This window comes from Callithrix jacchus, chromosome 19 (assembly GCF_049354715.1).
Source record: "Callithrix jacchus isolate 240 chromosome 19, calJac240_pri, whole genome shotgun sequence".
NCBI classification, from domain to species: domain Eukaryota; kingdom Metazoa; phylum Chordata; class Mammalia; order Primates; family Cebidae; genus Callithrix; species Callithrix jacchus.
Genome location: NC_133520.1, coordinates 15972649 through 15995302, shown reverse-complemented (window position 1 = coordinate 15995302; position 22654 = coordinate 15972649). Strand labels below are relative to the sequence as shown.

General features: G+C 39.2%; 1 protein-coding gene across 19 annotated transcripts in view; it reads left to right on the top strand.

Moving 5' to 3' along the window:
* RPS6KC1 (ribosomal protein S6 kinase C1) overlaps positions 1-22654 on the top strand; it is a 336154-nt gene that overhangs the window by 96090 nt on the left and 217410 nt on the right. For 15 of the 19 annotated variants that reach the window (XR_013529733.1, XR_004737005.3, XR_004737002.3 and 12 more), the window contains 2 exons: positions 4186-4301; positions 19580-19672. Coding sequence is in view for 11 of the 19 variants with exons in the window: in XM_035280951.3 (XP_035136842.1) it covers positions 4186-4301; positions 19580-19672 (209 nt within the window). In the remaining 8 variants the exon portion in view is untranslated. The remainder of the gene's footprint in view (positions 1-4185; positions 4302-19579; positions 19673-22654) is intronic. The other 4 variants (XR_008477939.2, XR_004737003.3, XM_078356594.1 and 1 more) reach the window with 1 other exon arrangement.

Genomic DNA, 22654 nt, shown 5'->3' with positions numbered 1-22654 from the left:
CCCAAAGTGTTGGGATTACAGGCATGAGCCACTGTGCCCAGCCAGATTTTTTTTTTTAATGGGTAAATGAGGAAAGGTCATTGTTTTTCAAATAAATCTTTGAGTAATGAGGATGTTCAAGAGACCAGTTTTTCTCAGAAAGGCTTGTTCTCTTCTACGTGGTGTGACATATGCCTCTTTGTCGCTGCAGTTTTCCTGTATTTGTGTCTGTTGTCTTTCCATTCTGATTCTGCTCTGCTTTGTTGCCTGACAGGCACCTTCCTCAGATTCCTAGGTTTGTTGCTCTGTATCTTTGTTTCCATACTCACCTGTACTTCTCCTGCGCTCTGTATTTTTCTTGTTCTACTCAGAAACAGTAAAATAATCAAATTCAAATTCTGTTATGATACTTTGTATTAAAAGGTAGCTTAGGATAGTGGCAAGTACCCTGAAGTATAGTCTAAGACATGGTTTAGGTTCAGGCTCTTATAGTAACTGTGTAACTGAGAAAGACATTTCACATTCCTGAAACTTAATTTTCTTACTTATGAAAGAGAGGAAATAGATTTCTTTTTCTCTTTTTTTTTTTTTTTGAGACCGAGTGCAGTGGCATGCACTTGAGTGCAGTGACATGATCTTGGCTCACTGCAACCTCTGCTTCCCAGGTTCAAGCGATTCTCCTGCCTTAGCCTCCTGAGAAGCTGGGACTATAGGCGCACACCACCACACCCAGCTAATTTTTGTATTTTTGGTAGAGACAGGGTTTCACCATGTTGGCCAGGATGGTCTCGATTTCTTGACCTCATGATCCACCTGCCTCGGCCTCCCAAAGTTCTGGGATTACAGGCATGAGCCACCACGCCTGGCCATGAAATATATTTCTTATAAATAGAATATGATATAATGAAGGGTACCAAATGGTGCTGGCTCCTTGGATAAGTTAGAATTTCTGGATTCCATTATCTGTATACCATGCCTTCTTATAAAACTTTTCTTAGTGACTGAAGTCAGAGATGGTGCCCTGAGAAACACAGGATGGGTAGTTGAGTGTTTCTGTAAATTTCATCAACAACTTTGGATTTTCTCCTTATATCTACTCAGATATTCCCTATCAGAGATCACACTAATCATCCGGTATCTTTCCTCCCTCCTGATCAGAAATTGAGAAGGTGAAGAAACACAGGTTGTCTCAGTCCACATTAAGACATCTTTTATGGTACACCAGAACTTTTAAAATAAAGGTTATTGAATAATGGGAACAGTTTTTCTTTCCTTTTTTCTTTAAAGATAGAGTCTTGCTCTGTTCCCCAGGCTGGAGCACAGTGGTTTATGCAGTGGCATGAACATGGTTCACTGCATGCATCATTTCCTGGGTTTAAGTGATCCTCCTGCCTCAGCCTCCCAAGTAGCTGGAACCACAGGTGCATGCCAACATGCCTGGCTGATTTTTGTATTTTCAGTAGAGACAAACATGGGGTCTTTCCCATGTTGCCCAGGCTGATGTTGGACTCTTGGGATCAAGCAGTTCTCTCACCTTGGCCTCCCAAAGTGGTGGGATTATAGGAGTAAGCCACTGTGCCCAGCCTAATTTTTCTTTTTTGAATGTCTAAGCCCAATGAAAATTCTTGCTCTAGATGAATGATTAACAGATAATCATTGTGGACTGTCTGTGTGTATTTTAAAATGGAGAACAAGAAATCAAGCAGGTTAGTTAATTAAACACTTTTAGTCTATTAAAATCTGTTTAAAGTCACATTTGTCAATAATTTGACTAGCTAGAAATATCCTGGAAATCTATAGAATCATCTTTTTTTTCTTTTTTCCCCTGGTACTGACAAACCTGAATAAGCATCCAGGAGCAGAAATCTTCAAGACATAGTTTTTATTTTTGGATGCTGCTATTGATCAGCGGTGATTGTAACTTCCTTTTAAGGGACTGATATGGAAGGAACCATAGTATTGATGTGTAAGGTTATTGGTTTTTTTTTTTTTTTTTGAGACAGAGTCTTGCTCTGTTGTCCAGGCTGGAGTGCAGTGGTACAATCTCAGCTCACTGCAACATCTGCCTCCCGGGTTCAAATGATTCTCCTGCCTCAGCCTCGTGAGTAGCTAGGATTACACATGCCTGGCACCACACCTGACTAATTTTGTATCTTTAGGTGAGATGGGGTTTCACCACATTGGCCAGGCTGGTCTCAAACTCCTGACCTCAGGTAATCCACCTGTCTCGGCCTCCCAAAGTGTTGGGATCATAGGTGTGAGCCACCACACTTGGCCTATATATAAGGTTGCATTTAAAAAGCCTTTCAGTATTTCCATCACTTCATTGTTAGTTGCCTTGGAAGTGGAGCCATCATACTCAGCAGGAGTCCATTTCAACTTCTGACTTCTGGTTCTTATTTCTCTGTTACTGTGTAGACTGCCTAGAAAGTTGCAGAAAAACCAAGTCTAAAAAATAATAATTAGATTACAAAATATGGCTAGTTAAAGGTGTTTCATATCTTGACATTTTCGAATTCCAGATTATTTTGTGAGATGATTTTCTTTAACAAAGCAAATTTTGAAACTTTATTAAAGCTTAAACACACTGAATTAAAAGGGGGATTTAAATTAGGACTTGGAAGGCATAATCTGAAATTAGAAGAGCTAGTGAAAATGGAAATAGCAGACTCCAGACACAGTAAACTCTAAACCAAAGGACTAGTATTGTGTAGAAATAGTGAATAGCTGTTATTTATGTGGCATGTTTTATCCTCAAGGTATGTTTAGTTATTTAAGTGATTTTCATAGAATATACTCATTTTTCAACTGAGTAGAAAGGTCTTCTAAAACCTTGCATTTAGGAAGTAAATTGTAAGAGTAGAGGCAGAAGTACACTGACATTTTACTTGCGGGTTGAGCAGTTGGAGAATTAATAAATGTACATGGTTCCACAATTAAAAAGCAATAGAATTGTTTTCCACACCAAGATGTTATATTTGTGAATTCCTCATGGAGTAGAGAAGAGATGAAATAGTAATATCAAGCTGTGGAAGGAGAGTTATTTAGCAAAATTGCAGTCCCGACTTTGTTGCAGCTTTTCGTTGAGGTCTGTATTTAGTCGGAAGTCTTTGTTTTTTATGTGCCAAAATCTGAATTTGAACTATCTCAGGGAAAGAAGGGCAGGAATATAGCTTCACCTGACATCAGGGATGCCATTTACACTAGAGGAATGTAGGTTCACCTGAAAACACTGGAATTTCCTCCTATTTTTTTTTTTAAGTCTCCCATATCTACTTTCTGTGTCAAGGTCATTCTTTCAGATTGACTTTTTTTTTTTTTTTTTTTGCATTGTCAGAAACCAGATGTTGGCAGTTTCTACTCCTCTTATTTACAGCTTGAATAACAGAGAAGGTCCAGTTTGTGTTGTGACAATTCCTCCCTTCTTCAACTGTGGCCAGGAGGATAGGGTTCTGTGATTGGCTCAGCTCGTGACTAGGGGGGCCCACCATCGGCTAATGGACATTGGTGATTAGAGGGACTGACATCTGAAGCAAGAAAGCAGCTTTCATTTAAACCACCTGGTTAGTGATGGGGAGAAGGGGTAGAAGGGTATGATGGGAAGAAGAAAGGGACATTTCCCAGAAGCAGAAGATGCTGTTCCAGGCAGAAATAAGAAGAAGGTTCTACTAGTGGTCTTGAGGGAAATTATCTTCTTTATTATAAGTCAGTTCTCTTCAATTCAGCAAACCAGGAAACATTATTTTGAAGGATTTGTTTTTTTGAGAAAAACCAAGGTTGAACACACACACACACACACACACACACACACACACACACACACACACAAACATCTGTTGCATTTGGTCCTATTTGTTGAGTTGCTTAGCTGTATCATGTCTGGACTGTGACTAGACTTTTTGTCTTCAGGGCTTTTTACAAATACACATTTCTTATACATTTTACTCCTACTAAAATACATCAAATTATCAATACATATTTAAATAGGAGAATGTTAGAATTCGGATACCTGAGATTAATTGGGTAATATTTAGACTTGGTTGATGTTAACTTGCATGGCTTTTCCAATTTTGAATATCTCTTCTTTTCAGTTAGGAATGTGAATAAGCAGTGTATTGGGTAGAAGGAAGTTAATTTTCAGAATGTATTGAAGAAAGTGTATTTTTCACATGCCCAGACCTTTTTTTTTTTTTTTTTTTTTTTAAGGAGAGTCAAGCCCTACTCGTCGAGAAGCTGTGAAGAGAAGAACAGCTGAGTATCTCATGCGGGCAGAAAGTATCTCTGGTCTTTATGGGAAACCTCAGCTTGATGATGTATCTCAGGTATGTCCTATAGTCTGTTGTGTAGTCAGTGATTTTTTTTGCTGTGTGGTGTCTCCGCTTTATTTCTAATTAAAATGTTACAGGATTTTATTTTTGGAATTTTATTAATAATTTTCATAAAGGTTGGTGGTAGAAGGAAAAGCTTTATAGCAAACCACCAAAAGTGGAATAAAGTGGGACTTGCTTTCTCCTTTTTTTGGCCTTTCATTAGTTCCTTACTCTACCCTTAATCCTCTCTTCTGTAGATTGACAGTGATTTATACTGTTATGATACCTATTTATATTTTTAAAGTTAGATTGGGATTCTTGTACAACTGTTCTCTAGTCTTATTGATTCTTCTTAAAACTATTCATTTTAAGCGTAAATTCTACTGTTGGTCACCTGGAATTATAAAAGCATAATCCTAGCAAGGATGGTTAAGGTTATTTGGGACTTCCCCTAGACTTGTCTAAAATATAGATGAATGCTGAAAACATTAGAAACATTGAAGATTATTTTTGTTTTATGCCATATCAACTTGGATTTGACAAATTTCTGGAGGAAACTTCTGTTATTTTTTCTTTATATCAAACTAAGTTTTTCTAATGCAATTTAAGAATTATGTCTTCTGGAGATGGGAAAAGTATATACTTTCTTAATTGATCTAAGAGTCAGGCAGGCTTGTTTATATCCAACTCTGCCACTCGGAGTCATAGAAGATTGGACAAGATACTTAATCCCACTCTGAATGTCAGAGGATATAATAATTTTTTGCTGGGTAGTTATTAGGATTAAATGAAGTTAAAAAAAAATCGCTCAGGCTGGTTGCAGTGGCTCACGCCTATAATCCCAGAATTTTGGGAGGCTGAGGTGGGCGGATCACCTGAGGTCAGGAGTTCAAGACCAGCCTGACCAACATGGAGAAACCCCGTCTCTACTAAAAATACAAAATTAGCTGGGTGTGATGGCGCATGTCTGTAATCCCAGATACTCGGGAGGCTGAGAAGAATTGCTTGAACCTGGGAGGCAGCAGTTGTGGTGAGTTGAGATTGCCCCATTGCACTCCAGCCTGGGTAACAGGAGTGAAACTCTGTGTCAAAAAAAAAAAAAAAAAAGCACTCATGTGGATTATACATATACACATAAATCAAGTGCCTCTCTAGCACAAAGATCAGCCCATAAACCAAAGACTTAAGTTTTAGCCTCATTCTTCATTTCTCCTTTATATGCTGCTTATATACTTTTTCCCACCTCTTTTTATGATTGGTATGCTTTTTGAAAATGATAACAGCTATTAGCACTGTGCTAATCAGTGTAAGACACTCTGAGACATTCTGATGTCAAGTGTCTGACCATTTCTTATAGGACAGAAAGATTGTATTTCATCTTGCAGGTAATATATTATTAGAACATAATGATTATGTTTCAAATGACATTATTCAACTGATTCATTTTCAGATTGTGAATTACTGTGACTCTTCTAGTCTGTATTCTGTTTGGTAATCTTATTTTATTCTCTGTTATTTGTTCTTGTAATTATATTATTAAATTTATTTCCTTTACCTTTTTGACATTGAATTTTATCTTTTTAAGTGGAATATTTCTGTAAACATTACTTTGATTCAATTCCCATTTTCCATGGGATTGGCAACCTTCCTCCTATGGAGTACTAATGTGTTATGCTCAATTTCATTTTGGGGGTGGCACTGATAAAAGCATTAACATAATTCCCTGTGAACTTGTTTTACTAAATCCATCTTGTATATATTCTAAAAGTTTTAGGGATTTAAAATTACCAATATTCTATTCATTCTTATAACATTAAATTTGAATGGTCTACCTATATTTATTCATGTAATCCTCCTACTTTTGCGTTTCTGTTAGTTTCCTGTAGGCATGTCTATGAAGCAGTAATTTCTTAGGTAAATGAATATGTTGAGCCTCTTGTATCATTTTGACAAGAAGAATAGAACCATGAAGTATACATCAGTCAGAATTTCTTCAAGTGTAACTTTTTTTTTTTTTTTTTTTTGAGACAGAATCTCGCTCTGTCACCCAGGCTGGAGTGCAGTGATGCAATCTTGGCTCACTGCAACTTCTGCCTCCCAGGTTCAAGTGATTCTCCTGCCCCAGTCTCCTGAGTAGCTGGCATTACAGGTGTGCACCACTACGCCTGGCTAATTTTTGTATTTTTAATAGAGATGAGGTTTCACCACATTGGTCAGGCTCGTCTCAAACTTTGGACCTTGTGATTCACCCGCCTCAACCTCCCAAAGAACTGGGATTACAGGTGTGAGCCATGATGCCTGGCCCCCCTTTTTTTTTGAGATGAAGTCTTGCTCTGTCACCAGGCTGGAGTACAGTGGAGTGATCTCGGCTCACTGCAACCTCCATCTCCTGGGTTCAAGCAATTCTGCCTCAGCCTCCCTAGTAGCTGGGACTCCAGGAACATGCCACCAATGCCCACATAACTTTTTTTTTTTTTTTTTTTAATTTTTTATTTGATTATAGGTTTTGGGGTACATGAGCAGAGCATGTGAGACAGTTGCGTAGGTACACACATGGCAGTGTGCTTTGCTTTTCTTCTCCCCTTCACCCACATTTGGCATTTCTCCCCAGGCTATCCCTCCCCACCTCCCCCTCCCACTGGCCCTCCCCTTTTCCCCCCAATAGACCCCAGTGTTTAGTACTCCCCTTTCTGTGTCCATGTGTTCTCATTTTTCATCACCCACCTATGAGTGAGAATATGCGGTGTTTCATTTTCTGTTCTTGTGTCAGTTTGCTGAGGATAATGTTCTCCAGATTCATCCATGTCCCTACAAACAACATGAACTCATCATTTCTGATTGCTGCATAATATTCCATGGTGTATATGTGCCACATTTTTCCAATCCAGTCTATTATCAATGGGCATTTGGGTTGATTCCAGGTCTTTGCTATTGTAAACAGTGCTGCAATGAACATTCATGTACATGTGTCCTTATAGTAGAACGATTTATAGTCTTTTGGGTATATACCCAGTAATGGGATTGCTGGGTCAAATGGAATTTCTATTTCTAAGGCCTTGAGGAATCGCCACACTGTCTTCCACAATGGTTGAACTAATTTACACTCCCACCAACAGTGTAAAAGTGTTCCTTTTTCTCCACATCCTCTCCAGCATCTGTTGTCTCCAGATTTTTTAATGATCGCCATTCTAACTGGCGTGAGATGGTATCTCAATGTGGTTTTGATTTGCATCTCTCTGATGACCAGTGACGATGAGCATTTTTTCATATGATTGTTGGCCTCATATATGTCTTCTTTCGTAAAGTATCTGTTCGTATCCTTTGCCCACTTTTGAATGGGCTTGTTTGTTTTTTTCCTGTGAATCTGCTTGAGTTCTTTGTAAATTCTGGATATCAGCCCTTTGTCAGATGGGTAGACTGCGAAAATTTTTTCCCATTCTGTTGGTTGCCGATCCACTCTAGTGACTGTTTCTTTTGCCGTGCAGAAGCTGTGGAGTTTCATTAGGTCCCATTTGTCTATTTTGGCTTTTGTTGCCAATGCTTTTGGTGTTTTGTTCATGAAGTCCTTGCCTACTCCTATGTCCTGGATAGTTTTGCCTAGATTTCCTTCTAGGGTTTTTATGGTGCCAGGTCTTATGTTTAAGTCTTTAATCCATCTGGAGTTAATTTTAGTGTAAGGTGTCAGGAAGGGGTCCAGTTTCTGCTTTCTGCACATGGCTAGCCAGTTTTCCCAACACCGTTTGTTAAACAGGGAATCCTTGCCCCATTGCTTGTTTTTGTCAGGTTTATCAAAGATTGTATAGTTGTATGTATGTTGTGTTGCCTCCGGTGCCTCTGTTTTGTTCCATTGGTCTATATCTCTGTTTTGGTACCAGTACCATGCTGTTTTGATTACTGTAGCCTTGTAGTATAGTTTGAAATCCGGTAGTGTGATGCCCCCCGCTGTGTTCTTTTTGCTTAGAATTGACTTGGCTATGCGGGCTCTCTTTTGGTTCCATATGAAGTTCATGGTGGTTTTTTCCAGTTCTGTGAAGAAAGTCAATGGTAGCTTGATGGGGATAGCGTTGATTCTGTAAATTACTTTGGGCAGTATAGCCATTTTCACGATATTAATTCTTCCTAACCATGAACATGGAATGTTTCTCCATCTGTTTGTGTCGTCTCTGATTTCGTTGAGCAGTGGTTTGTAGTTCTCCTTGAAGAGGTCCCTTACGTTCCTTGTGAGTTGTATTCCAAGGTATTTTATTCTTTTTGTAGCAATTGCGAATGGCAGTTCGCTCTTGATTTGGCTCTCTTTAAGTCTGTTATTGGTGTAGACGAATGCTTGTGATTTTTGCACATTGATTTTATATCCTGAGACTTTGCTGAAGTTGTTTATCAGTTTCAGGAGTTTTTGGGCTGAGGCAATGGGGTCTTCTAGGTATACTATCATGTCGTCTGCAAATAGAGACAATTTGGCTTCCACCTTTCCTATTTGAATACCCTTTATTTCTTTTTCTTGCCTGATTGCTCTGGCTAGAACTTCCAGTACTATATTGAATAGGAGTGGTGAGAGAGGGCATCCTTGTCTAGTGCCAGATTTCAAAGGGAATGCTTCCAGTTTTTGCCCATTCAGTATGATATTGGCTGTTGGTTTGTCATAAATAGCTTTTATTACTTTGAGATACGTTCCATCGATACCGAGTTTATTGAGGGTTTTTAGCATAAAGGGCTGTTGAATTTTGTCAAATGCCTTCTCTGCGTCAATTGAGATAATCATGTGGTTTTTGTTTTTGGTTCTGTTTATGTGGTGAATTATGTTGATAGACTTGCGTATGTTGAACCAGCCTTGCATCCCTGGGATGAATCCTACTTGATCATGATGAATTAGTTTTTTGATTTGCTGTTGCAATCGGCTTGCCAATATTTTATTGAAGATTTTTGCATCTATGTTCATCATGGATATTGGCCTGAAGTTTTCTTTTCTCGTTGGGTCTCTGCCGGGTTTTGGTATCAGGATGATGTTGGTCTCGTAAAATGATTTGGGAAGGATTCCCTCTTTTTGGATTGTTTGAAATAGTTTTAGAAGGAATGGTACCAGCTCCTCCTTGTGTGTCTGGTAGAATTCGGCTGTGAACCCGTCTGGACCTGGGCTTTTTTTGTGAGGTAGGCTCTTAATTGCTGCCTCGACTTCAGACCTTGTTATTGGTCTATTCATAGTTTCTGCTTCCTCCTGGTTTAGGCTTGGGAGGACACAGGAGTCCAGGAATTTATCCATTTCTTCCAGGTTTACTAGTTTATGCGCATATAGTTGTTTGTAATATTCTCTGATGATGGTTTGAATTTCTGTGGAATCTGTGGTGATTTCCCCTTTATCATTTTTTATTGCATCTATTTGGTTGTTCTCTCTCTTTTTTTTAATCAATCTGGCTAGTGGTCTGTCTATTTTGTTGATCTTTTCAAAAAACCAGCTCTTGGATTTATTGATTTTTTGAAGGGTTTTTCGTGTCTCAATCTCCTTCAGCTCAGCTCTGATCTTAGTAATTTCTTGTCTTCTGCTGGGTTTTGAGTTTTTTTGATCTTGCTCCTCTAGCTCTTTCAATTTTGACGATAGGGTGTCAATTTTGGATCTCTCCATTCTCCTCATATGGGCACTTATTGCTATATACTTTCCTCTAGAGACTGCTTTAAATGTGTCCCAGAGGTTCTGGCACGTTGTGTCTTCGTTCTCATTGGTTTTGAAGAACTTCTTTATTTCTGCCTTCATTTCGTTGTTTACCCAGTCAACATTCAAGAGCCAGTTGTTCAGTTTCCATGAAGCTGTGCAGTTCTGGGTCGGTTTCTGAATTCTGAGTTCTAACTTGATTGCACTATGGTCTGAGAGGCTGTTTGTTATGATTTCAGTTGTTTTGCATTTGTTGAGCAGTGCTTTACTTCCAATTATGTGGTCAATTTTAGAGTAGGTGTGATGTGGTGCTGAGAAGAATGTGTATTCTGTGGATTTGGGGTGGAGAGTTCTGTAAATGTCCACCAGGTTTGCTTGCTCCAGGTCTGAGTTCAAGCCCTGGATATCCTTGTTGATTTTCTGTCTGGTTGATCTGTCTAGTATTGACAGTGGAGTGTTAAAGTCTCCCACTATTATTGTGTGGGAGTCTAAGTCCTTTTGTAAGTCATTAAGAACTTGCCTTATGTATCTGGGTGCTCCTGTGTTGGGTCCATATATGTTTAGGATCGTTAGCTCTTCTTGTTGTATCGATCCTTTTACCATTATGTAATGGCCTTCTTTGTCTCTTTTGATCTTTGTTGCTTTAAAGTCTATTTTATCAGAGATGAGAATTGCAACTCCTGCTTTTTTTTGCTTTCCATTAGCTTGGTAAATCTTCCTCCATTCCTTTATTTTGAGCCTTTGTGTATCCTTGCATGTGAGATGGGTTTCCTGGATACAGCACACTGATGGGTTTTGGATTTTTATCCAATTTGCCAGTCTGTGTCTTTTGATTGGTGCATTTAGTCCATTTACATTTAGGGTTAATATTGTTATGTGTGAATTTGATACTGCGATTTTGATGCTAAGTGGCTGTTTTGCCTGTTAGTTGTTGTAGATTCTTCATTATGTTGAAGCTCTTTAGCATTCAGTGTGATTTTGGAATGGCTGGTACTGATTGATCCTTTCTATGTGAAGTGCCTCTTTTAGGAGCTCTTGTAAAGCAGGCCTGGTGGTGACAAAATCTCTGAGTACTTGCTTGTTCACAAAGGATTTTATTCTTCCTTCACTTCTGAAGCTCAGTTTGGCTGGATATGAAATTCTGGGTTGAAAGTTCTTTTCTTTAAGAATGTTGAATATTGGCCCCCACTCTCTTCTGGCTTGTAGTGTTTCTGCCGAGAGATCTGCTGTGAGTCTGATGGGCTTCCCTTTGTGGGTGACCCGACCTTTCTCTCTGGCTGCCCTTAGTATTCTCTCCTTTATTTCAACCCTGTTGAATCTGACGATTATATGCCTTGGGGTTGCTCTTCTTGCGGAATATCTTTGTGGTGTTCTCTGTATTTCCTGCAATTGAGTGTTGGCTTGTCTTGCTAGGTGGGGGAAATTTTCCTGGATGATGTCCTGAAGAGTATTTTCCAGCTTGGATTCATTCTCTTCGTCCCCTTCTGGTACACCTATCAAACGTAGGTTAGGTCTTTTCACATAGTCCCACATTTCTTGGAGACTTTGTTCATTCCTTTTTGCGCTTTTTTCTCTGATCTTGGTTTCTCGTTTTATTTCATTGAGTTGGTCTTCGACTTCAGATATTCTTTCTTCTGCTTGGTCAATTCGGCTATTGAAACTTGTGTTTGCTTCGCGAAGTTCTCGTATTGTGTTTTTCAGCTCCTTTAATTCATTCATATTCCTCTCTAAGGTATCCATTCTTGTTATCATTTCCTCGAATCTTTTTTCAAGGTTCTTAGTTTCTTTGCATTGATTTAATACATGATCTTTTAGCTCACAAAAGTTTCTCATTATCCATCTTCTGAAGTCTAATTCCGTCATTTCGTCACAGTCATTCTCCGTCCAGCTTTGCTCCCTTGCTGGTGAGGAGTTTTGGTCCTTTCTAGGAGGTGAGGTGTTCTGGTTTTGGGTGTTTTCCTCCTTTTTGCGCTGGTTTGTTCCCATCTTTGTGGATTTGTCCGCTGGTCGTCTGTGTAGTTGCTGACTTTTCGTTTGGGTCTCTGAGTGGACACCCAGAATGTTGATGATGAAGTATTTCTGTTGCTTGGTTTTCCTTCTACCAGTCTAGCCCCTTCACTGTACGACTGCTGAGGTCCGCTCCAGACCCTGCTTGTCTGGGGTGCACCTCTAGTAGCCGTGGCACAGCGAGGGATGCTACCAGTTTCTTTTTCTGCTCTCTTTGTCCAGGATGATGCCTGCCTAATGTCAGTCTTTTGGATATAGAGGGGTCAGGGAGCTGCTTGAGGAGACAGTTTGTACTTTATAGGGGTTTAATTGCTGAGCTGTGCACTCTGTTGTTCATTCAGGGCTGTTATGCTGCTATGTTTGATTCTGCTGCAACAGAGCTCATTAAAAAACCCTTTTTTTTTTTTTTTTTCTCAAATGCTCTGTGTTGAGGGGTTTGGGCTTTATTTTTGGATGACCGATCAGGTGTCCTGCCCAGCTAGAAGGCAGACTAGCCACTGTTTGGCTGCCGAGGCTCCGCCCTACTGTTGTGTGATTCGCGCTGTTCCTGCCGGCTCTGCTGTGGTCTCCGCCACGCCCTGCGGCGGAGTCTCTTCGTTGTAGCGTGTTGCCTCAGCAACGGCAGGCTGCGTCAGCAGTGGGCGTGTATCTCAGTAGGGATGGGTTGCCTCGGCAACGGCTGGCTGCGTCAGCAGTGGGCGTGTATCTCAGTTGGGGCGGGTTGCCTCGGCAATGGCTGGCTGCTGGGCGTGTATCTCAGTTGGGACGGGTTGCCTCGGCAACGGCTGGCTGCGTCAGCAGTGGGCGTGTATCTCAGTTGGGGCGGGTTGCCTCGGTAGTGGTGGACGCCCCTCCCCCACAGAGCGTCTCGGACTGTCTGCTCAGGATAGTTTGAAATCGCGGTTTTGTTTGTCCCACTGGGTATCCCAATCCCTGCAATCCCCTGGGCTGGCCTATTGTCCAAGTCTCGTTCAGTCTCAAGTCCAGCCCTCTCAAGTCTCAGGTTGCCGGTTCAACAGGGCACCCGGACAAGCGCGCCCTGCGGGTATTGCTGGGTAGGGCCGGCCGCTGCCCTGGCTGCCGGCTTCGCCAGGCAGACCTACTGCCTGGCGTCCCGTGTCTTTTTTATACTTGGGAGTTTCCCCGTTCTGTGGGCAACAAAGATCAGTCTGGAGATCCGCTCTGACTCACCTTTTGCAGATTCCACGAGAAGAGCTCCAATCCTGGGTTGTTCTCACAGCGCCATCTTGACTCCTCCCCAACTTTTGTATCTTTAGTACAGACAGGGTTTCACCATGTTGGCCAGGATGGTCTCGATCTCTTGACCTCGAGATCCACCCACCTCGACCTCCCAAAATGGTGAGATTACAGGTGTAAGCCACTGTGCCTGGCCCAAGCATAACTTCTAATGAAAATAAAACAGAAGAGATCTAATGTAGGAATGCTGATTACATTTGATTATACAGTAATTCATTAAGCATGTGTTGAGACTGTATGTAGAATCAAACTAGATATACTTTGAAGTTATACAAAAGATGATGGCACGATTTCTGCTCTTGAAAATCCTGTAGCATAGTTGAGGACCCATATATGTACATAGTTGAGCAAACAAAGTTAGACTGGTAAGAGCCATGTAGAATAATGGGAAATTCTATCAGAAAGGATAAAAAGTGTTGCCTTCTGAATCTCATTTGTTATGTAGGATTTTTTCAGTTCTTAGGCAAGGAGGCTAGAAGAGAGTAGGCACAGTATTTTTCTGTTATGGTAAACATTTGTTTTTAAATTTTCCTTTTGTATGTGATTTTGTTAAGCCTGGCCCTTTCTGGCCAAGAGCATGCTTATTTTCTTATGTATAATTCAAGTTAAATGTCTTCCAGAGGGTTGTGATTAGTTTGGTGAATTCATTATTTCTCTTCTTTAACCATCACTGGGCCTAAATTTCAACCAACATGATGAGAGGATTTGTATAAATGATTTCAAAGTCCCCTTTAGCTCAAATTCAGTGCAAAGCAGATATTATTTATCTCTGAAATTAGTGTGCAAACATTTCTTTCTAGCCTAGTTGATGAAGACAATGAAGGAACCCTTTTTTGGTTTTTAAATTTTTGTTAATTATAGTTTTCTTCTTTGGTACAGTAAGCCATGACTCCATCCAGTCAGGTTTTCTTTGATGTTTTAAGTGTTTGCTTTATTGGACTTTAGAGATTCTTATATAGTAAATATAAAAGTCCTAAGTTTCCCAGTCATTCATGTTAATATCCTTTCACAAAAGCACAGAAAGGAAAAAAAGCACTCTATTACTCTTTTCTTCATTGCTTTGTTATTAAAAGGCTCCAAGAAAATTTAGGAGCAGGTTTCAGATAAAAAGGAAATGAGTTTTTTTAAGTAAAGGTGAAATCTTAACTGAAGGAGACAGATTTCTTTCTTTAAAAAAAATTGTAGACAACATTGAATGATTTAAGAATTAATGTTCAAAGAGGATCTCCCTGGAAAATAGTTTTTTTTACTTTTTTTAGGTATAGGAATTTAAACTCAAGATCAAATTTAGAAAAAGTAAGATGTGAATGAAAATTAATATGTAGAATATATGACTTATCTGAATATTTGTAGATTTTGAATACAACTGATATAATAATATTGAAAGTATTTTTCTATTGTGCATTTTGTTTGCTTGTATTATTAGTTGATATTTTTCCATTATTCCTTAGAAAATACTTTAAATTTACCCTCAGTGAGACATGTGCTTAAGTCAGTAATAGGCCTGCAATTAAGTGTCAGGCTTGAGATGTGACCTAGTGCTGCTCAGAAGACTGGGTATTAGGTTTGGTAGATTGCCCATGAAAGTCTTTGTAAAGCCATGTAAACATTCATGGATGAAGCCAAATTCAGGAGCTCTGGCACAGTTAGACATCAGAGTTCAGTGTGATTTCTTGATACATTCTTTGTGGTGCTTTCCTTTTATCCTTGATTACTTATTTTCCCACAGTAATGATTACTCTCTCTTAAGCTATTTGAGGAAGAGTAAGTAACCCTATTCTAAATGTGGTTGGTGAACCAGCGGCCTCAGCATCACCTGAGAGCTTGGTGGAAATGCAGAATATCAGACCTACTCAATCAGAATCTTCTTTTTAACAAGATCATCAGATGACACATACACGTTAAAATTTAAGAAGTACTGCACCAACAGATTGGGAAGAAAAGAGAGACATCTCATTGAGAACAGGAAATAATATCAAGTGAAAAAGACTGTGGGCAGGCTGAACAGCAACTTTGAAAACAAGTCCTCAAACAGAACAAAGCTGTTTAAAGAATGTACAACTGGCCTATAATCCCAGCACTTTGGAAGGCTGAGGCAGGCGGATCACTTGAGGTCAGGAGTTCAAGACCAGCCTAGCCAACATGGTGAAACTCCATCTCTACTAAAAATACAAAACAAAATTATCTAGGTGTGATGGCACATGCCTGTAATCCCAGCTACTCAGGAGGCTGAGACATGAGGTTATCATTTGAACCTGGGAGGCTGAGGTTGAAGTGAGCTGAGATCATGTCACTGCACTCCAGCCTCAGTGACAGAGTGAGAACAGGAATAGTAAGTAGATTTTAACTAGTGTGCCATTTCTAATCCATGAGTATTGGCTGCCAGGAACATTGTGTTGAGAAGAGTTGTGAGGCTGTGGGATTAACAGAGATGCCTGCCATGGGCTTGACCAGTTGATTGATATGTGCTTGCCACCTCTGCTTTTGAAGATTGTTGGGTCATCATGTATTCTTGCCTCTCTTCCTTTGTCTTTAGTCCTGGTGTAGACAAATACAACTACTCTTTGCCTCTTGAGGCATCTTCTGCTATAAGAGCTAATAAATGTAAGGGAAAATGTTACTTTTCCATCAAGGAACTCAGTCATGTTACCTAGAAATACACTGCTTTCCCCCATTGCGCTTCATAGCACAATGGACTGAGTTTCCCATAACAACATGCTATTATTTTGTAAGTAGGATTGAATCCCCTCTTATCTATTACCTACTTTTGCTAACCTTGATGCATCTCAGTTTTCTTACCTGAAAACAAAAATTGGACTTGATCTATAAGGTCTCTTTTTGCTCTTAAAATTATGTGGATTTGTATGTCCTTTTGCCATCTGAAGAAAGGATTAGATCTATAGGATTCTACCCAATTTAAGCACTACATATGAGAAATACAGTTTTTTTATTGATGATTTTATTTCATGATCTTTCTTTGTTCATTTCTGTGATCTCAAACTTTTACAGATGGTTAAAGTAGAAAGAGAACTTTAATGATCTCTTTGCCTTTGGTCATTCCCCCTTCAATTTCCCCATTCCCATCTTTGTAAGAGTCACCTTACTAAATGACTGTGTTCATTGGGTATTTCTCATTTAAAAACTTGTTATCTAGACTTTGGAGAACATATATAGTCAAGACTTTTCTTGTTGACATTCAAGGCCTGTGAAAACTGACCCTAAGTATATATTTTCCTCTGTTCTCCAATTTGAACAACTTTTCCTCTCCAAGCTAATGCTTTCCAATTGTATACAGTATAGACTGTCCTTTTCCTAATCTAATTTCCACATAGCATTTAAAATCACCTGTAGTCCCCATCTTTCTGAGACCATGATTTTTTATACTAATGGTGTATCTGTGTAGTCCCGTATTTTTAAGATAATATTTTATTGTTATTTAACTTTTCATTTATTTGTCTTATCTCCTCAAATAAATGGTGAACTTCTTGAGGTTAGACTGAACCCTTTCAGTTATCATGCACGTAGTAGGTGCACAGAAATTATTCCTTGAAAGATGCAGTAGAGATTTTGCAGCTTGCTTTCTTTGCTCTTCAGATTGCCAAAGTGAACTAATAACTTTCTTTGGAAACTGAAAGGTCCAGTGACATCTGTGAATAAGAAGGTATAAATAGGAGGTAGGGATGTTGGAGATACTTGGCCATATTTTCAAAGACAAATGTAATGGATAAAATATCATTTCAAGTATTATTTTTCCCCCTTATCACTTTTCCTTAGCATTCCTTTTGACAAAATCACAGGCAGTTCTTACTCGTTCTTGTAGCAAGAAGCAGCAGCAGAAAAGGAATTTTTTTTTTTTTTTTTTTTTTTGAGACAGAGTTTCACTCTTGTGACCCAGGCTGGAGTGCAATGGTGCGATCTCAGCTCACTGCAACCTCCGCCTCCTGGGTTCAGGCAATTCTCCTCCCTCTGCCTCCTGAGTAGCTTGGATTAAAGGCATGCGCCACCATGCCCAGCCAATTTTTTTGTATTTTTAGTAGAGACGGGGTTTCACCATGTTGACCAGGATGGTCTCGATCTCTTGACCTCGTGATTTACCCGCCTCGGCCTCCCAAAGTGCTGGGATTACAGGTGTGAGCTACCGCGCCCGGCCCAGGAATTTTTAATTATCAGAATGTGTTGGTTAGTAAAAGGACTGCAAGCTTTAGAGTAAGTAGTTAGAGTTCTTCCACTGTCTCTCTTCCTGAGATAAACACTCCAGCATTCTGAGAATCCCTTTATTCATCTGTAAAGTAGGAATTATGTAATACTAACTTCCTATAAGTGTATCACCTGGTATGGGGGAGGAATAGAGATGAAACAATATAAATGAAGATAGAAAAGACTGTTTCTACTGGCTGGGTGCTGTGGCTGTAATCCTTTGCCTGTAATCCCAGCACTTTGGGAGGCTGAGGTGGGTGAGTCACCTAAGGTCAGGAGTTTGAAACCAGCTTGACCAACATGGTGAAACCACATCTCTACTAAAAATAAAAAAATTAGCTGGGCATGGTGTTAGGCACCTATAATCCCAGCTACTCAGGAGGCTGAGGCAGGAGGATTGCTTGAACTTGGGAGGCAGAGGTTGCAGTAAGCCAAGATCATGCCACTGCACTCCAGCCTGGGTGACAAGAGTGAAACTCCATCTCAAAAAAAAAAAAAAAAAAAAACCCCAAAAACAGAAGAGATTATTTCTGTTATGCGTCTGTTTACATATTATAACACTAAAATACCTTGCCAGATGTTTTTATGGCCCTAAAAAGGTTTCCCTTAGTTTTTAAGCTCATAGGAAGGCAGAAATACCTGTTTTTAATGGCACCTAGCTCAACACCTCATGAACTGAGATATTAAATAAATATTTTAAAAATGTATCTAAGAGGTATAAATTAAATCAATTTTAAAGGTTATCTAGTCTAATTGTCACTATCACCAACTTTCTCAAGTATCTTTAAGAAATAAGTCTCCTTTAAAACTTAAATCTCATTTCGGGTACATTTAAATTATTGTTTGCGTGCTAAATCAAAAATTGAAAGCAGTTAGAATTGCTGCTTTTAGAAAATTTCGTAAGTGGTTTTCTCAGTTGTAAATGACACCTAATTTTCCAAGTAACCTGTCTCCCTACATTACCTCCTTCCTCCCGCCTCTCCTCATTTCTGATCTTCCTCACATCTTCCAACTAACTAAACACTAGCAATATGCTAGACACTGTGAATATAGAAATGAATAAGGCACATTTTCTATTCTCAAGGAGATGTCTGTCTAGTGATGTTGGTCTGTAGAGACTTAAAGGATCCAAAATGGTATCTCAGTAATTCTCTTACCATGATGTTTGATCAGGATATTTTACCTTCCCTTCATAGGGCAGAATGTTTCCTCTGTATTCTAATAGATTTTTGATAGCAGTAAGGTCTGCTCTAAGTAATAAGGCTTTATGTCTCCTGTTGTCCTTTGCAGCATCACCATTTTAATGTAAGCGTTCACGTAGCAATACTTTATTGTTGTAAATGCCATATGGAGGTCCCCTTAGAATTTATCTAATTTGATGGCTTATTTTACTGATAGGGAAACACTAAAACTAATAAGCGGTAGTTAGGGTTATTTTAAAATTGTGTGCAGAATTTAAATGTTCCCCCGTGTTCACTGATTTTTTTTTGTAGCTAACAGATAGTTTTCCCCATCACAGATATTCAGATATTTGAAGAAAAATTTCTTTCTCTTGTAAATCATTCCGTAAGCAGGCTTAGTTTTAGTAATTATTGGTTATATGATGAAGCTTCTTAATTTTTCACCATTATTGGTAATTTTTCTAGCTGAATTTGAATGGATCAGTACCTCTGAAAACACATCATCTATAAAGTAACAATTATAGGACTGTAGCTTCATGATGAGAGGAAATGGCTTGTGCCCCTCCCTCTCCATGTGTGCTTATTATTATATTATTTTTTAGTTCCCCTACTTCCAAATTAGTTTTGAGGTGTCTGGGCTAAATATAAGACTGTGATTGATTATTGGCCAGTTATCCATTTGTAACAAAGTTTTATGATAGCTGTATGGTCTGAATTATTGCTGTAGAAACTGTATCAGCTCATTAATTTTTCTTTTTAAAATTTTGTTTTCAATGTTATGATTTATTTACTTGCAACTTTTTTCTTGCTTTTTCTTTTTGCTTTTCTTTATTTTTTATTTTTTAAAATCTTATATTACCGACAAACAGAAACTTCTTCCTTTCATCTTTCCATTCTCTGATTTATGATGATTTAGTTTCCTTTGGCCTGGCATTTGCTTCAGCAGGCAGCCTTCCTTCAAGTACCTCCCTGATTGATGTATAATCTTTGATATCTTCCATTAGCCTCCAGGATCACTAAGTTCAAGGCCCCCTTGGAACCTAAGAAGCCCTGCCGAGGAGCTGAAGGCCTTCAGAGTCCTTGGGGTGATTGACAAGGTAATTCTTCAGTGTCTCTTCAAGAGTTCAGTTATAAATCGACTGCATGCTGACATTCTGTCTTTGAAGCTTTGGATCTTAAGGATATGAAACAAAAGGAGAAAATGACTCAAATGCATCTGTACTTTAAAATAACAAAAGCAGAAGAGAAAAAGCTTTTATCTAAGCAATTCATGTAAGGTCATGCAAAATATATTTGAGCTAAAGGAGAAGGTGCATATTTGTTGGCATTCAGTTGAGTAAGGGATTTGGTTTTCTAGGTGTTACAGCAGGGTAAAGATGTACTTTGTGTTAATTATGAGGCAGTCGTTGTTTAACATTAATTAATACAGTCATTTTAATGGTCCAAAATTAAAGTGGAATCTCCCTGTAACTGTCATTTATTGAGCACCTACTATGTGGAAGACCCTACATTAGGCATTTTATATAGAACAACTTAATCTTTCTTACAATTTTATTTGCATCTTAGTGGAAAAGTTTTGTTTAAAGCAGATTAAATAACTTGGCCCAAAGTCACCTAGCTAGTTTAGGGAGGTGCTGGGATTTGAACATTAATTTTTGTGACTCAAAAGCTGTGCTTTTTCCAGTACACTAACCCCTCACTTCACACACACATACATTTAATATTTGAGATAAAAATACTGACCTCACAGAGAATCTCCCATTGTGTATGTGCAAATTTGGTGACATCTCAATATGTCAAATATTAACAGTACTGGTCCTATCAGATGCTTTACAGTGTAATTTAAAAGCCACAGACAACAAACCATGTTTTAAATATAGTTGCTCACTACTACTTTAGCATTCAAAGTAAAAGAAAATGCTTTATTTACTATTAAGAGATAAGTTAATTTAGATATTTTTTCACCATTAACCATTTTTTTATGAAGCACCTTAATGTTCATTTTTAACTTAATATTCATTGAGTATTTGTAAAGTATGTGTGTGATTTCATGCTAAAATTGAACAACATGTAGTATTCTCTAGCAATTTAGACAGTAACTAATAGTTTGAAGTATTCCAAAGTGAAAATGAAGTTGAAGATTATATAAAGCTGTTGGTGTCTTAGTTCTGGCAAGGATCATTTTTCTCAAATTCATATTACTGAATTTTGCACTTATAAATTTCTAAGCAGTAGGATCTTTCTTTTTTTACGAGCCTAAAATATTTCCATAACTGTGTTTTCTGTGGCTTTTCCAGTTTGGAAAACATTCGATTTGAGAGTAGCTGAAGACAATATAGTAATTGAGTAGTTCCTACATTCTCAGATTTCTTTGCAGGCAGGTATACCTTCTTGATGTACAGTGTCTGCCCTCGCCCTTAGATCTATTTCTTTGACAAAGTATGGCCTTTCATTGCTATGTTGTAAGTAAGTTACCTTGAAGTCCTAGTAATAGCTATGAGTCTTACAGGTTTGTTTAAATAAGGGCTTTTGCCAGATATGGTGGTTTATACCTGAAATCCCAGCACTTTGGGAGACCAAGGCGGACAAATCACTTGAGCCCAGGAATTTGAGACTATCCTGGGCAACATGGTGAGAACCTGCCTCTACAAAAAATAGAAAAATTAGCTGGGCATGTAGTCCCAGCTACTCAGGAGGCTGAGGTGAAAAGATCCCCTGAGCCTGGGGAGTTTGAGGCTGCAGTGAGCTGTGATCACACCACTACACTCCAGTCTGGGAAACAGAGTGAGACTCTACCTCAAAAAATAAAACAAATAAAAATAAAAACAGAAATCAGGTCTCCCAAAAAAAGAAAAAACTGGGTACAGTGGCTCATACCTGTAATCCCAGCTCTCTGGAGGCCAAGGTGGGTGGATCTCTTGAGGCCAGGAGTTCAAGACCAACTTGGGCAACATGGTAAAACCCCGTCTCTACCAAAAATACAAAAAATTAGCTGGCCATGGTGGCACATATCTGTAATCCCAGCTTTTGGGGAGGTTGAGGCAGGAGAATCATTTGAACCTGGGAGGCAGAGGTTGCAGTCAGCTGAGATTTCACCACTGCACTCCAGATGACAGACTGAGACTCCATCTCGAAAAGAAAAAAAATAATAAAGTAGAAAGACTTGACAGTGGAAGAGTTGCTGAGCTCTGCAGAGGCATAATTTGGTACTGTCTTTACTTACTCTGTTTAGTTGGGAAATGTGTTTGCTGTTTAGAAAGTGACACTTAACTTCCTCCCTCCCTCCCTCCCTCCCTCCCTCCCTCCCTCCCTTCCTTCCTTCCTTCCCTTTTTTCCTTTGGAGACAGAATCTTGCTCTGTCACCCAGGCTGGAGTGCAGTGGCACAATCTCACTGCAGCCTCCACCTCCCGGGTTCAAGTGATTCTCCTATGTCAGCCTCCCAAGTAGCTAAGACTTAAAGGCATGCACCACCACACTTGGCTTTTTTTTTTTTTTGTATTTTTAGTAGAGACAGGGTTGTACCATGTTGGCCAGGCTGGTTTTGAATTCCTGACTTCAGGTGATCTGCCAGTCTCTGCCTCCCAAACCAAAGTGCTGGGATTACAGATGTGAGCCATGGTACTTGGCCTAACTTTTCTTAGTAAAGATAGGAAATATGTATTTTGGACATTAAGAAGCTTTGGGAATTAATAAGTCTTTTAAAATTTAGAGCATATTCCTGTAAAAACATAAGTAGGTATAGTGTGGGAGCTGTGGCCCTTGCCTGTAATCCCAGCACTTTGGGAGACTGAGGTGGGCAGATCACCTGAGGTCAGGAATTAGAGACCAGCCTAGCCAACATGGTGAAACCCCATATCTACTAAAAATACGAAAATTAACCAGGTATGGCTGCGGGTGCCTGTAATCCCAGCTACTCAGGAGGTGGGAGAATTGCTTGAACCTGGGAGGTGGAGGTTGCAATGAGCCTAGGCAACAGAGCCAGACTGTCTCAAAAATAAAAAAAAAACATAAGTAGGTATATTTTTTGAAAGCTGAACTGTTTTTAAAGGTAAGTTACTTTCCATTGTACTGAGGACGA